Here is a 15763-nt window from a genome sequence, read left to right as displayed (position 1 = left end):
GCACTGTCACTGCAGATCAGCAGATAACATGGCCATGCATGCCTAACTATGAAAGACAGGAAACTTGTAAGAGTCACCACAAGGCAATCTTTATGATATCACAGTGGGGAAAAATTTCATAAACAAGATAAAAATATGCATTGACCCTATTAAATATGTGACTATTATAAAACAAAGACTTTCTGTTCATTAAAGACATATAAGAGAATGAAAAGTGACATCTGGGTCAAGGAATCATCTAACTTGAACAGAATCATCTAACTTGACTTTTCCCCATACTCCCCCCCAGCCCATTAAAAAATAAAGCAAAGGGATTTAAAAAAAATTTCATGAGTATGGGAAAAACCAGAGACACAGTAACTAACTTTTGAGAGCTGAAAAATAGATGGATCATAAAGTATAGTAAAGTGTTTCACTTTAACAGGATAGAAAAGGCCAAATCACAAGCTAGTAATGGGAAAAATGCAAAGGTTGAGTTAAAAGCAGCACCAAATTTCCCCAGAACTGGGAGTGAAAGGGAAAAGGGCTGAAACAGGGAGAGTGGAGTGAAGACTTCAAGCAGCAGCAAGTTAAATCCCTCCTAACTCCCTGCCCCAAGACTGCCCCTCCCCCACACTAACTGAAGTTATTTCAAGCATTAGGCAGGAAATCTCTTGGAATAGGGGACTCGACCAGGTGAGGGTTTGGACATTTTACAAAACCTCCAGCAGCACCAAGGAATTAGAGATGTAAATTTCTAAATCTAGTAATATCAGAGGTCTGATCAAACAGGCCACCTAGATCACCCATAGTGAAATCCAAGTTAACACACTCCGGCTTCCAACAAGCTTTGTAGATTCCAATCTCTTAGGAGAAGCAGCCAAAGATTTCCAAACATCTGAGGAAAACTTCTAACAGGTGCGTAAAAGAGAAGAAAATTCCAAAAGAACAAACAAAAACTTCTGCTTTCAGAGAAATAGCACTTTCATAAAATGAAAACAGGATGTTACACATACAGAAAAAAGAGCATTAGGGAAAAAAGACAGTCCTTGGAAATGAAAAACACAACAGCAGATGTGAAAACCTCAATAGAATGGGTAAAAGGTAAGGGTGCAGAAATCTTTCCAAGTGGAGCAAAAAGACAAAGATTTTTTAAAAAGTCAGAAAAATGGAAGGGACAAAAATCTAAGAAGCAACTCCTGAATCTTTTCACATTTTCAACAGACTAACAGGGCTAAAAGTGCCCGGCACAATGGGTGAAACCAGACCCATAAGACCCATCTCTGTGAAGTTTTAGAACACTGGTGACAAAGACTCTCCAAGCTTCCCGACAGGAAACAAAGAAACCATATGTGCGGGAACAGGAATGAACATGGTTTCTTGATCCTCAACAGCAACACTGGACTTATGAAGGTAACAGAGAACTATTTCTAAAATTCTAAGGAAATGATTTCTAACATGGAGTTTTATGCCCAGCCACAATGCTTGCAGAAACATTTAATCTCTGTGTGCACTGGGTTGCTACGTAATATGCATATCTAATTGGGTTGGGATCAAAAAGGTTTGAAAGTCATTGCCCTAGAGAAATTTTACAAATATATTCTAGACCTGGTTAACAATATTTACAGCAAACGCTGTAATAGCAAAAACTTGGCAACCACCAAAATGTTCTCAAATAGTAGAATAAACTGTAGTAGACACATAAAACCATAAATGTTCTACAGCCATGAAGAAGGGCAGATTATAGCTGCATGCAACAAAATACAAATAAAGATTAAAGCCATGCAAAACCAAATGGTATATTGTTTAGCGATAGAATTAAAAGAAATGTTAACGAGAATAATAATTTGATAAGCAGTTATATGTGAGGGAGGAGATAAGGGAACAGAGTTAGAAAGAGGCTCATGGGGGACTTCATAATTTAATGATAATGTTCTTTAAAAGTGTTAGTGTATTTTTTAAATTATTTGAGCAGACACAGTAATTTTTTTATAAAAAGAGGGACATTGCCCAATTTACTCTACGAAGCAAGTATTATCTCCACACCAAAAATCAAACCATTCAAGAAAGGTAAATAAAGGCCATCTCCGTTATTATCATAAATACAAAAATTCCAAATATCAGAAAATCAAACGTACCGGTTTATATGATAATATATCATAAAACCATGATGAAATGGGAATCTACTGTGTTAATTCCTTTGTAAAAGAAGAGAACAAATTAGTTCCTGATTAACTAAAATACCCATCCTCATCATAATTCTCCCCAATGTAAAATGAATGAAAGACTATGAATCAACAATCATTCAAAACCTATATAATGTCAAAATTTGATAATGAAAAAATTATAGCATAAGCACATTAAGTACCAGAAGAAACAGCTTAAAAAAATTAGAGCATAGGAACTCAGCTAGAGACAATGAAAGGGACAGGAGTAGGGGATTGCCTCTTTTATTGACAGATTAATTGATTTGAGAGAGAGAGAAACATCAATTTATTGTACCACTTATTTATGCATTCAATGGCTGATTCTTGTATGTGTGCAGACCAGGGATCAAACCAGAAACCTTGGAGTATCAGATGATACTCTAACCGACTGAGCTACCCGGCCAGGACCTGCTGTTTTTTATTATAAATTCTAAGTCTTACAAAACTATTTACATTTCTAAACAATATATACATATATAATGTAATTTTAAGCCATATACACACACACACACACACACACACACACACACAGACACACAAATAGTTATGCATACATATGTACTGCTTTGAGTAAAATTTTAAAAAAACTTTCGAGGGTAAAAACCAATTCTAACACAACCCACCTCACCTGTCATCAGACTCTAGCAGGAGCCCAGTGCTGGGTGTCTCCTCAAAATCCTCCACACCTTCAACACAGTCCTGCCCTGATTCATGTTCTAGCCTCTGCCTAAAATGCATATCCTGTCAAAACAAATTTAACCACACCCCCAAGTCCATCTCAATGCTTCCTCTTTAAAATGATTCTTATTGACCTCGGGCCAGGAAGAACTCATTTTCTTTAGGGCTATTTATATTGCATAGCATCTTCCTGTTCTCAATTACATGTCAGTATTTGGCTCCAAACAAGTAAGGCCCTTGAGATGATGGGTCTGCCTAAAATGTGTATACCCTACAAAGTTATACATGGTATAACCTCACAATACATTTTCTTGCCCCAAAATAATTACAATCATTCCTTCTTCTTCCTCAAAGAAACAAAAAAATCTTCAAATTTTTGCTAAAGCAAACACTTCCTTCAAATTGTTGATTTAAAATTTTATTTTTCCTTTAATTAGTTGGATATATTTATTAAAAGGACCTATGAAATCTGTTGCTTAAAGCAAAATTAACCAAGTAGTTAAAAGAAAGGCAAACATTATCTGAGCTGCAATTTTAAAACCAGACTCATTCAGACACAATGGTAAAAAAAAAAAAAAAAAGTTTTATTAAGAAAGTGATATAACTTTATAGGACAAGCAGTAATATGAACTAAATCCAAGGAAGGTGTTTTTTTTTTTAAAGCAGGACTGGTAAGAAGTTCATCACTTACTCTTTGCATGATGCTGCGCAAGTATTAGCAAGCAGAGTAAATAACATCCTTTCCAACCCCATGTCTTTATATTAAGCAACCTTTTCATTTCTCAGATTAGCGACTCAAACTTACATCTAAACACTTGGGGAACTTACAAAAAAAGAAAATAAAAAGATTTGTTCAACAAATATTTGAAGTCCACTCTGTATCAGATATTGTTCTAACCTCTGAAGATGCAGCAATGAACAAAACAGGCAGAGTCTTGCCCTCATGCAGCTTATGTTTGTGTTGGGTGTACTGGGGTGGGGGAGGCCAGGCAGAAAATAAACAAGTAAAATATTATGTCAGATGGTGGTAAATGCTAGGGAGAAAAGTCAGTTGTTCACTGTGAATGGCAGTTGTTATCTGAATTAGGATATTCAGGGAAGACTTTACTGAGACATTGACATTGGCGGGGAGAGGTGGGTGGGGAGGAAAGGACCCGGAATTTTACTCTTAGGTTTTAAGCAGTAACATGATCTGACCGAGATTTTAACAGGCACCCTCTGGCTGTTGTGCTGAAGACAGACAGCAGGGGGGCAGGGATGGAGGCAATGGTCAGTGAGAAGGCTCTTTCAATAATGCACCTTGGAAATGAGGTAGCTTGCGAGTGACAACAGTAAACATGGTGAGTTGATAGATTCAGGATATATTTGAAGATAGAATCAACATGATTTTGTTTGACTGGATTTGGGATATGAGATAAAGAACAGAATCATGAAGTACTTTAAGGATTTGGCCTGAGAAACTGGAAAGACAGAGTTGTCATTTATATTGGAATCGGTTAAATCTATAGCTAGATAAAAAAAAGTACAAAGAGCCAACCAACACGGCTCAGTGACTGAGTGTTGACTTATGAACCAGGAGGTCACAGTTCCATTCCCGGTCAGGGCACATGTCCAGGTTGCAGGCTAGATCTCCAGTGGGGGGCATGCAGGAGGCAGCCGATCAATAATTCTTTCTCATCATTAATGTTTGTATCTCTTTCTCCCTCTCCCTTCCTCTCTCAAATCAATAAAAATATATTTATATATAAAAAAAAGTTTAGACAGAGGTCAAGGGAAAGATCTGCGTTGGAGATATAAAAATTTAGGAATATATAAAGGTATGAAAAGCCACAGAACTGGGTAAGATCATTAAGAAAGTTGGTGCAGACTGAAGTGTTCTGGGGCACACGTCACCTCACCCTCAAGGTAACTTAGAGCCCAGTCACCAGAAAAAGCTTCCCATGTGATTTCCAAAGTATGAAAAATTCCACTGACAAATGTTAAGATAAACCTCAGGCTGAGCTACTGAATTTTAACTTAACTAAGTTTAATAGTATGTATGTTATAAAATGAAAGCTACTTTTTTGCTAACAGTTCATGAAAGTTTTTCATGAAAAACAAATACCTATCATAAATTAGACCATTAACGCCAAATTCCTTCAATTTCTTCCTGTTTTCCGGGTCGTTGGTATCATCACCCCAGCAGAATATGACTAGTCCCTTAGCTTTTGCCTCTTCAATGTAGGATGGGTTTCTGAGCAGATCTTCAGTATGTGCATTTATCCCCTAATGGGAGAAAAATAAATTACTCATGAAAAAGTAACTTATTGACTGCAAATGCTAAATGGTCATATTCTAAATCAGTGCTCTCCAAAGTTGAGTGGGCAGGAAAAGACAATGTATAATTTTTCTTACACAACTTACATTATTAAGCCATTTTAGACAAATCATAAAATCCACTCAACCACAAAACTTACTTAATGTAGGCATTCAAGGAAATATATATATTTTTTTATTCAAGTAATTGCTTTGATTCTGAGATCTAAAATTCTCATTTTTAAGTAGAACTATCTGCTTGCTATAAATAGGTCAAAACTAACCAATTAGATGTGTAATGGAACATGAAACTTTATTTCTTCTCTAAAACGCATTTTTAAAAAATGAAAATTAAGAAATTCAAACATAACTTACCAGTAGATTTTCAAACTGTGCAAAACTCATTGCAATAGCAGTTGTCCGAGATCTGAGGTCCATGAGTTCAGGGTAAATATCAGACTTTCCTTGAGTCAAAAATAATATGGGATATTTGTTCTGCTTGTGCCGAACCCTAAAAGAGACAATTTAAAAAATGCTTTTCATTGGCAAGATAATTATAATATATTGTTTTGAAGCTTTAGAAAATATATAAAGATCCCCCCAAGCATAATCCCATTACTGAGATATAATCACCATTAACATGTGTGTATTGCCTTTCAGACAAAAAATTAAAAAAAATTTAATTTTTCTATACAAGAGCTAAAGTATTCTCAGAAATGGGCAACAAGAAAGCCTTTAAGGGCCCTGACTGGTTTGGCTCAGTGGATAGAGCACTGACCTGCAGACTGAAGGGTCCCAGGTTCAATTCCAGTCAAGGGCATGTACCTTGGTTGTGGGCACATCCCCAACAGGGGCTGTGCAGGAGGCAGCTGATCGATGTTTCTCTCATCGATGTTTCTAACTCTCTATCCCTCTCCCTTCCTCTCTGTAAAAAATCAATAAAATATATTTTAAAAAAAAAGAAAGCCTTTAAGGGCTTATAATTTGGTAAGGAAGATGTTACATGCAATACAGGGTATGATGCATTAGGACCCAGTGGGTATGGAGTTTACAGGAGTGAAGGGCATCCCAGCAGGTAGTCCTGAAGGGAAGTGAGAATATATATAACTTTTCTGAGAGGATAAATCAAGGGTAAAGTCTGGGCACTTCCCCACCTCCAACCATAATCTTTGTACACTAAGTCCTATCTACAGTAAGAGAGTATATGAGGGAAAAATGACTATTACTCACATTGTGCAAATATCTGCATCAAATGAAGAAAACACTATTCTTCTCTTTCCAGAATTTTCTAAGACAGTTTTTAAAATGATATCCAAAAACAGATTCATGTCAAAATATGTTGATAAGTTACCATCCCACATTCCATCCTATGTAGAAGAAGCAAATAGGGAAAACAAAAGCCATTAACTACTCTGGAATCACAGTGCTAGGAAAAAAAATCTTGAGAACACCTAGTCCAACTCTTAGTTTACAGATGAGAAAAGCAAAGACCTGGAAGATGAGATGACGTGCCCATGAACACATTGCTACTTAGTGACGGTGCAGCTATCATAATTCAGGTATAGAGACACTTATATGCAAAGCAATTATACCATTAATAGACTTTTGTTTTAATAAGATAAATAAAAACGAAAACTGGAAATTTGCAATCTACTGTGACTTTTTAAATAGTTTTATATATTCTTCATAAACTTTAGGACAAAAGGGCTCCACTTCATTTGCTAACTCACTGCAAACAACAACAAAACCTGGTAAATAAGAATTACTAGTTAAATTTCTCATTCTTTGGATCTTAGGCCTATCAAGTAACCTCATCTGATAAATTCAATAGCTGTTCTCCTCGACCAGAATAAAGGTTCCAGGAAGGCAAGGCTTTATTCTTTCACTACTTGATCCCAGCACTCAGAAAATACCTGGCCTTTAACTGCTTTTCAATATATAATTATTGAACAAAACAATGAATAAATCTGGGAATGATTTAAAACACATTTGTAAAAATTTATTTTCCTGGTTAATTATTACTAGCTACTAGCACTTAATAGAAAACTGCTTAGGACATTATTATGTGTTTAGATGGAGAAGATAAAATAAAAACTAATCAAAGTTATAGAGTTCTGACTGCCAAGTGTTCTTATTGTTCACCTATGAGCATATCCAGAAACCACCCATATAAACGTGCACATGAGACACATGAATATGGAAATTTCTACTATAATACATTCATTACTACTTTTAAGTAGCCACAAATTAGTATAAGTATATACAATATGCTTTATGTGCCTGGCCAGTGTGGTTTAGTGATTGAGCATCAACCCATGAATGAGATCATCATGGTTCAGTTCCCAGTCATGGCACAAGCTCCAGTAAGGGGTGTGCAGGAAGCAGCCAATCAGTGATTATCATCATTAATATTTCCATTTATCTCTCCCTTCCTCTCTCTGAAATCAATAAAAACATTTAAAAATAAATAAATAAAATATGCTTTATTAAAAAGGTGCTTACTGGAAGAAACCACAGTAAGTTTTCAGTTTCACTTACTCCATTAAAGCAAAAAGATAAGAGTGAATGTATTTAAAACACAGAGGAAAAGGGAAAGACGAGAATACACAAAGAATCACTTACCCTTTGTTGGCAGATCCACTTTATTTCTATGTTATACCCTACATCTTCTGGCAAAGACTCTAAAACCTAGAGTTTTGTTTGTTGGTGGTGAATTTTGTTTTATTTTTGGTGAAATGAATGGTAGAATAAGGGGGGGGGGGGGGGGGGGAGAGAAAACAAAATTATTAAAAAAAGCAATCTGTAAGAAAACATATCACTACTAAGAATAAAATGCTTTCAGCATTAAATCACTAGCTTTTCTTATACTCAAATGACAATCTCATTAATTAAATTAAGAGAGTCAAAAGAAATTAAACAGCAAAAGCAACAGTCCTAGGTACTATCTGCGAAAACTGATCACTACTACCACAAAGATGGATCCTTAACCTAAAATTCTTCTCACCGTTACTACTGGATATCCAAAGTGAACCGCAATAAACTTATGCGACCTCAAGGATTTAAGAAGACATTTGTTGTGTTTTCTGAATTTTATTCAAGTATATCAATATACTAATACTAAGTCATGGTTATATGAAAAACTATGTTTCCTAACTTTTTTGAAGGTGGTGATGCTTAATAATATCATGCTGATAAATCCCTGAAAAGATGTTATCTCCAAATGAAAGATTATGCCAAGGCTCATAAATAAGGTTATGAGTATATAAATGAACAAATAATATGGTGTCAACTTATTTAAACTAAGTTATCTAGACATTTTGCAATAACACCATTTTGGCATCATAAGTAGAAAATAAAATTGAAATTATAAAGCCAGGCTATACCACTACAAAGAGCTGACTTGATTAGTCTTCAAACATGAAGGCCGGGCAAATACAGAAACATGTACAAGGCAAAATGAATTTGAAACAGATTGTGTTTTTAATTTCAATTTATTTCAAAAGTTTAGAAACCATTTAACATAGATAATACGTATGATGTTTGATTTTATAACAGCAAGTAAAGCACACTAAAAAGACAATGTAATAGTAAGAACATAGCTTGGTAGCCTGGTGACCTGGGATCTAGCCCTGGGTCTATACCAGTGATGGCGAACCTATGACACGCATGTCAGAGGTGACACGCGAACTCATTTTTTTTTAGTTTTTCTTTGTTAAATGGCATTTAAATATATAAAATAAATATCAAAAACATAAATCTTTGTTTTACTATGGTTGCAAATATCAAAAAATTTCTATATGTGACACGGCACCAGAGTTAAGCTAGGGTTTTTCAAAATGCTGACATGCTGAGCTCAAAAGGTTCGCTATCACTGGTCTATACTAACCAGCTGAAAAGTACAGTACCTAAAACAGGTTGTACTCAATTTTGTGAGAGGCTTTTAACTTTTTCCCCTGATATCTTTAACAATATTTATTTAACATACCTGTCACTATTTTTTTTAATATATTTTTATTGATTTCAGAGAGAAAAGGAGAAGGAGAGATAGAAACATCAATGATGAGAGAGAATCATTGATTGGCTGCCTCCTGCACGCCCTCCACTGGGGATCGAGCCTGCAACCTGGGCATGTGCCCTTGACCAGAATCGACCCAGGACCCTTCAGTCCACAGGTTGACCCTCTATCCATTGAGCCAAACCAGCTAGGGCACCTGTCACCTTTTTACGAGACCAAAATTAAAAAATAAGAACAATAGTATATACTAGTATATTAATAATTCTGAGATTGTTAAACATCAAATTTGCAGAAAGATCCTTCTTTAGCCCTAGCTGGTTTGGCTCAGTGGATAGAGGGTGGGACTGCGGACTGAAAGGTCCCTCCCAGGTTCGATTCTGGTCAGGGGCACATGCCTGGGTTGTGGGCTCAATTCCCAGTTGGGAGCGTGCAGTAGGCAGCCAATCAATGATTCTCTCTCATCATTGATGTTTCTATCTCTCTTCCCCTCTCCCTTCCTCTCTGAAATCAATAAAAAATATATTGTTTTTTAAAAAGATCCTATTTTATACTGAGAAGACTGTATTTGGCCTTTTTGGGGCTTTGAAATTTCTCTGTGATTCAATTGTTGTGATGTCAAAGTGAGTGAATAAATGAGTGTGTGTGTTGAACTTATTTGACTAAGCAAATATTGTCAAACCTTTCACAAACAATTTTTTTAAAAACTTTTTTCCATTCTATGAAGTCACAAGTTTAGGAATCACGAGATTTCTAAGAACTAAATGATTTCGGAATTTTGGAATAGAAAGAATGACTTTACTTAGCTGGGCTTCAGAAATATATGAAAAATTATTCAAATCATGTTTTAAATGCACTAAGACAAAAATAATAAATGCACCAATAAGACTGTGTCCATTTGAGGATTTCTCTTTTAGCATCCTTTCTGTAGGGTGAATAATTGTGATAAATTGAAATGATCTATTTTTGCCTTAAGAAATCTCCTATAGGTGACATCACCAAGAAAAGATAGTGGAGAAGAGTAGAAGTTAGGAAATGGAGCCAGTAGAATAAAAAGCAGACTTAGCATAGCTAAGGAGAGGGTCTGGTGTCCATATAGGCTTGTCCGATACTGTCAGATAGATTCCTGTATAAATTGTCTAGTTTCAAAATATTCATGCTAGTTTTTCTTATACTTTTTCAGAGTAAATTCTTTAAATCTGTGTCTCATTTTATGTAATGAGCGTCCTTATTTTCCTTGGAGGATCTAATTTCTCTCCAAAATGTTAAGGAACAGTTAAATGCCTCTCTTATCATCACATCTCCCCCAACTCCTTTTTCCCTGCCCTCTCCTTCCTTTTTATATACAGAAATATGTGAATTTCCTATTCTTATCAAATTAACCAATTGAGGTGGGAATTTGTATTAAGCAGGTAAATTACTATCTTTTTTTAAAGTAGCATAGGTACACCACATAAGAATATATCTTCTCTATAAAGCATCAATGATGACAAGTTTATATTGATACTAGAGGCCTGATGCACAAAAATCGTGCAAGAGTAGGCCCTTGCAGCCCCAGCTGCCTTGCCGCGTCCCCCCCCCCCCCCCCCCCCCCCCCCCCCCGGCTGTTCCGGAAGGTCATCTGGAAGATTGGAAGATTGTTCTGGAAGGTCGTTCTGCCATCCAGTCTAATTAAGCATATTAGCTCTTTATTATATTGGATTGACTTTGATACAACCATATTAGTATTCATTTAAGAGAATAAAATTATTCAGATATAACAGAATTAACGAGATAGCCTTGCCCTAGTTTTCCTAAGGAACTTACCATCTTAAGAGAAGGAAATGGCTGATTATCAGATAAAGAATTTTCTTCTTCAACCACAGATTCTGAAAAATTTAAATTATAAAAACTCAGTAGATTAAAAAAAAATACCATTTTATCACTAAGATCTCTTTCTAAATTTGTAGGCAAAAAAAGACATGCTAAAGTAATTATGAAATCCTTTCATATGCAGTGTTTGAAGGCTCTTATATTTATTATTTTTAACCATTAAACCCCTGATTTTTTAAATAAGCATCTTTTTTGAAGACTAGTATGCAACATTTAACAGAAACACCATAGTTTGTGGTCCTAACAATGATTGTTTTCTCATAAAAGTTGTAATACTTCTTTTAAAAAAGGTAGTCACAAGAGTGTTTTGTTATTTCTTAATGGAATTAAGAGCTATGTCATCTTGCTAAGACTATCTGAAATATCAAAATCGTCTCAGAAGTTAGAAATTAAGAGAATCTATAGACACTAATGTCCTTTGGTTACCATTACATTTAATCCAAAATAGATTCCATCTTGAGTCACAGAAGAAGTTTTTCCAAGAACAAAAAAAATTAATATCAAGTTTTTCTTTAAAAAAAAAAGGCCGCTTGGTGTGGCTGAGTGGTTGAGTGTCAACCTATAAACCAAGAGGTCATGGTTTGAATCCTGGTGAGGGCATTTGCCCAGATTGCAGGCTCGATTCCCAATGTGGGGTGTTTAGGAGGCACCCAATCAATGATTCTCTCTCATCGTAAATGTTTCTATCTCTCTCCCTTCCTCTCTGAAATCACTGGCTCGAAATACATAAAAACATTTTCCTCACCCTACAGAGGTTTACATTCTAGTTGAAGAGACAGGGCGTATATAAAAATAAAGAGTAACAACAACAACAACAAAGGATACACTAATCCTCAAATGAATGGCATAAACTATTATGTCCCATGGGAAGAGAAAGTAAAGTGGAATTACAAAGGGATTTTGTAGGCAGAACAAGCTTTGAGGAACCTGAGGCAAGTAAACTGCCCAAGGTCACAATTGGTAAATATTAGGTAGAGCTGCCTTCATTTTCCTGGCTTCTATCCTTGCTATAGTCTTCTCATTTTGTAATGTGAAGAATGTTGGAAATACTAAAAGGTACAAAATGATAAAGACCTCTGATCATCTATACAATGACATATATGCACTTGAAGATTACTATATGTAAAGCTTTCATGTTTATAAAATTACTTCTGGATAGCCCCGTATTATATTCATTAAATGACCAACAGTGTGTCAAAATGGATAAGGAAATATTGTATACATGCTAACTATGAAGTGAAAACAGTGTTTCCATATTTGTACATACCTTTTAGATCTTTAGATTTTAGTGCAGTCACATGAGTAAGCTAGAAAACACACACAAAATGCAATCATTAGAAAAAGCCTTAGTTTATGAAGAACTTTAACTTGAAGAGCTAGTAAGTTAGAGAAAACTATAAAATGTAGAATTATAAGTTTAATAAGTATATATACATATACATACATATATATATGTATATATTTATTTTCATACATACACATAAGATCATAATCAAATACCCAAGTAGGGAAGAAGAATATAAAGATTCTTAAGTTAGGAAACTTATACTCAATCAACCATTAATTTAGGTATCCAATGGGAATAGAAAGGGGGATCATATAAGATTGCATGTAATAACAAAATATACAAAGATCTTAGCGACATAAGTATAAAGCCAACAATAGCATAAAAGGCCAATTGTAAAGTAGTGAGTTATATAAAGAAAGGCTAAAGTAGAACAGAGGCAACCTAAAATTATGGATGAGAAGGGCTGACAAAGACTTATAGTATAGCCCCGTGGTCAGCAAACTGCGGCTTGTGAGCCACATGTGGCTCTTTGGCCCCTTGAGTGTGGCTCTTCCTAAGCCTTAGGAGTACCCTAATTAAGTTAATAACAATGTACCTACCTATATAGTTTAAGTTTAAAAAATTTGGCTCTCAAGAGAAATTTCAATCGCTGTACTGTTGATATTTGGCTCTGTTGACTAATGAGTTTGCTGACCATTGACCTAGCCCCTTGATGTATGCAAAAACCAAGGGGGTTCATGAAAACAGAGAAGACAGATAGATCGGCACAAACCCATTCTTCCTAATAGAACAGAAAACCAAAGCATATACTCTATGCATGCTGACTATATTATCTCCATGTGCAGAGAACATTACCATATACAGACAGGTACAAATAGTCTTAAAATAAATTATTTACATTTTATGCTATTATTACTACCTTCAACAACTGGAGTTGGTCAAATGTTAATTCCTTTACTGGAATTTCAAATAATTCAACCGGATCAGCCTCAAATTTCTAAATAGATAAGAAAAAGAAATATAGGTCTCAAATTATTACTGAATGTTTACCCCAGACAGGACTAATATCTTAATTTACTGAATGACAAGAACAATTATTTGATAACTACAGTGAGCCCATGTAGAGGAGCCCTTCTTATCTAACACTACACCTCAGCTCTTAAATTCTGGCTTTTGGTTTTAATGTAAGTGGCAGTTCCTGGAAGAAAGAAAACAGCTGGGAGGAGGTTATGGCACTGGAGACACACTGAAAACAAAGCCAGAGGTTCAGTGATTACCTCTATTTCCTGTCATCCTGTATATATTTTATTCGCCATATATCTATGCCACATGACTAGGCAATCAACATGCAAGTACTATGTAAGAATTAATTTCTGTTAATAAGCTTTTAACCTTTTCTAAACCTTTTAAACTTAAGTTTGGTTAAGAATAGCCGCAGAAATCAATTGTTATTAAAAATGTTATCCTATCTAATAATAGACAAACATGGTAATTGACCATACCTTCGCTATGCCTCCCAATTGGCTAATGAGCGAGACATGCAAATTAACCGCCAACAAAGATGGCGGTTAATTTGCATAGGTAGGTGCAAAGTGGCGGAGCAAAGACTGAAGGCGGCTCCGGCTGGAGCCAAGGCTTGGGTCCCGGGTGCCGGAGGAAAACCGGTGCCGGCAGCCAGGGGAAGGGAAGGCCTATTGCACGAATCTTTTCGTGCAACAGGCCTCTAGTTAACTATAAGTGTAATACTTAACAGAAACTCTATTATAAATGCTTTCCCCTTGAGCAAATCTGTTTTATTAGATTTTAATATCATATCAAATGGCACACTGTTTAGGCACCTTTATCTTAATAAAAGTTAATGTACCACCGATAAATCATCAATCCAACAAATACAGGGCTGGACAAAAGGTTTACAGTTGTAATAGAAATAAATAATAATACATAGTAAAATAATAAACTCTGTTTTGTGTACTCAAACTCACAACTATAAAACTACGTTTGCACTCCCCTATACATTAAAATTTATTACTTTTATACTCATTTATATACATATGGTATGAGTTTGTATATGCATACAGTTTTTCTGTGAGAACACATAAGAAATTATTAAGAGTAAGGGAATGTGGCCAAGGGAAAGGCAAATTTATATTCATAATCTTATGAACTATTGCTTTTATTGAAAAATACCAGCTTAAAAATTAAAACTAAAAATATACACAATTCATTACTCTCATTCCCCAATTAACTCATCCAGATTCAAATTAAGAGCAAAACAATGAAACTAGATTCATTAAGCGCTGTCTTGGTTAGTAGATCCTTTACCACTTCCTCCATTCCTTCTTGTTTCACTTTGCATTAGTTTCCTCAGAACAAAAACAACCTGCTCCATTTCTATTACGTTATCCTACTTCTGTCATCTAACAGGTGCATTTCCTTCCCTCCCTCTCCTAATATGTTTCACAGAAACAGAAAGGTCCTTTTCTATACATCATAGTAATCCCAACCCAAGTGACTGATTAGAATCCACTAGCAGGCAGAGCCAGGTGCCTTGTCATCTACTTACATAACATGCAGGGTCTGGTGCAGTGTTTTATATGTAAGCAAACTAGCCTTAACTTCAAACCAACTCAGTGGAAAATAATACTTAAAACCATTAAAAAAAAAAAGTTTTAAAGAAAATGCTAAATAAACCCCAGTAGTATAAGTCCCTAAGAAATCACTTGGTTAATTTGTATACTGAAGTTTAGGCAGTTGTGATATATATATTATCACAATTCTGTTTGCACAACAATTATAATTTTTAAGAAATTATATGCATTTTCAAATCTTTATCATGTCCTCCTCTCCACTCTCAAAAGTCTCAGGCTTACCTTATCTTTGGCCCACATAACTGTACCTCTTGCCTCTATTCTCTGTCCTCTTTACATTCCCCCTTATATCAGATATCAAATTATTAATCTGGAAGTTTAGTTCTGAACATTTCCCTTCTTGGCTCAAAACCCCTTCACAGAGGCCTCCACTATCTGGCTCCAAAGCACTTCTAATTGTAGTTTTCATTGTGGTCCTTCCCATTTCAGCCAAATCATACTAGCCTATTAATTTGAGAAAGACCTTGAAGAAAAAGAAGGGAGCCTGGAAAACAAACACGCCGGTAGCTTCCTCTCCTGCCTCAATATAGAGACAATGGCAGACTGATAAAGAAACCACCTAAAATGTTCTTTTGTTAGATAACTAGAGGCCCGGTACATGAATTTGTGCACAGGTGGGGTCCAGCCGACCTGCCCCAATGGGGGCCGATCAGGCTGGGCCGGTAAGGGAGGGGTTGCAGGAAGTTGGCTGTTGGCCTGGGGGAAGAAGGGGCCCTTGAGGGAAATTGGCCAGGGGGAGGGGCTGCAGGAGGTTGGGGGAGGGCAATTGGGGCCCTAATCAGGC

The 15763-nt window shown here is 35.8% G+C and overlaps 1 protein-coding gene across 3 annotated transcripts in view; it reads right to left on the bottom strand.

The window, feature by feature from the left end:
- GPCPD1 (glycerophosphocholine phosphodiesterase 1) overlaps positions 1 to 15763 on the bottom strand; it is a 57200-nt gene that overhangs the window by 1867 nt on the left and 39570 nt on the right. For 2 of the 3 annotated variants that reach the window (XM_070419949.1, XM_070419948.1), the window contains exons 13-19: positions 13251 to 13328; positions 12311 to 12350; positions 10978 to 11039; positions 7782 to 7847; positions 6390 to 6526; positions 5535 to 5670; positions 4969 to 5129 (exon numbers count right to left, since the gene is read on the bottom strand). In XM_070419949.1, the coding sequence (XP_070276050.1) occupies positions 4969 to 5129; positions 5535 to 5670; positions 6390 to 6526; positions 7782 to 7847; positions 10978 to 11039; positions 12311 to 12350; positions 13251 to 13328 (680 nt within the window). Of the gene's footprint in view, positions 1 to 2117; positions 2178 to 4968; positions 5130 to 5534; positions 5671 to 6389; positions 6527 to 7781; positions 7848 to 10977; positions 11040 to 12310; positions 12351 to 13250; positions 13329 to 15763 lie in introns of all 3 variants that reach the window. The other variant, XR_011472113.1, reaches the window with a different exon arrangement.

This window comes from Myotis yumanensis, unplaced genomic scaffold (genome assembly GCF_028538775.1).
Source record: "Myotis yumanensis isolate MYYU_CA2020_CCGP unplaced genomic scaffold, mMyoYum1.0.hap1 SCAF_7, whole genome shotgun sequence".
In the NCBI taxonomy this organism is placed as follows: domain Eukaryota; kingdom Metazoa; phylum Chordata; class Mammalia; order Chiroptera; family Vespertilionidae; genus Myotis; species Myotis yumanensis.
Note: the sequence above shows the minus strand (reverse complement) of the source record. Positions and strands in the feature narration are given on the sequence as shown.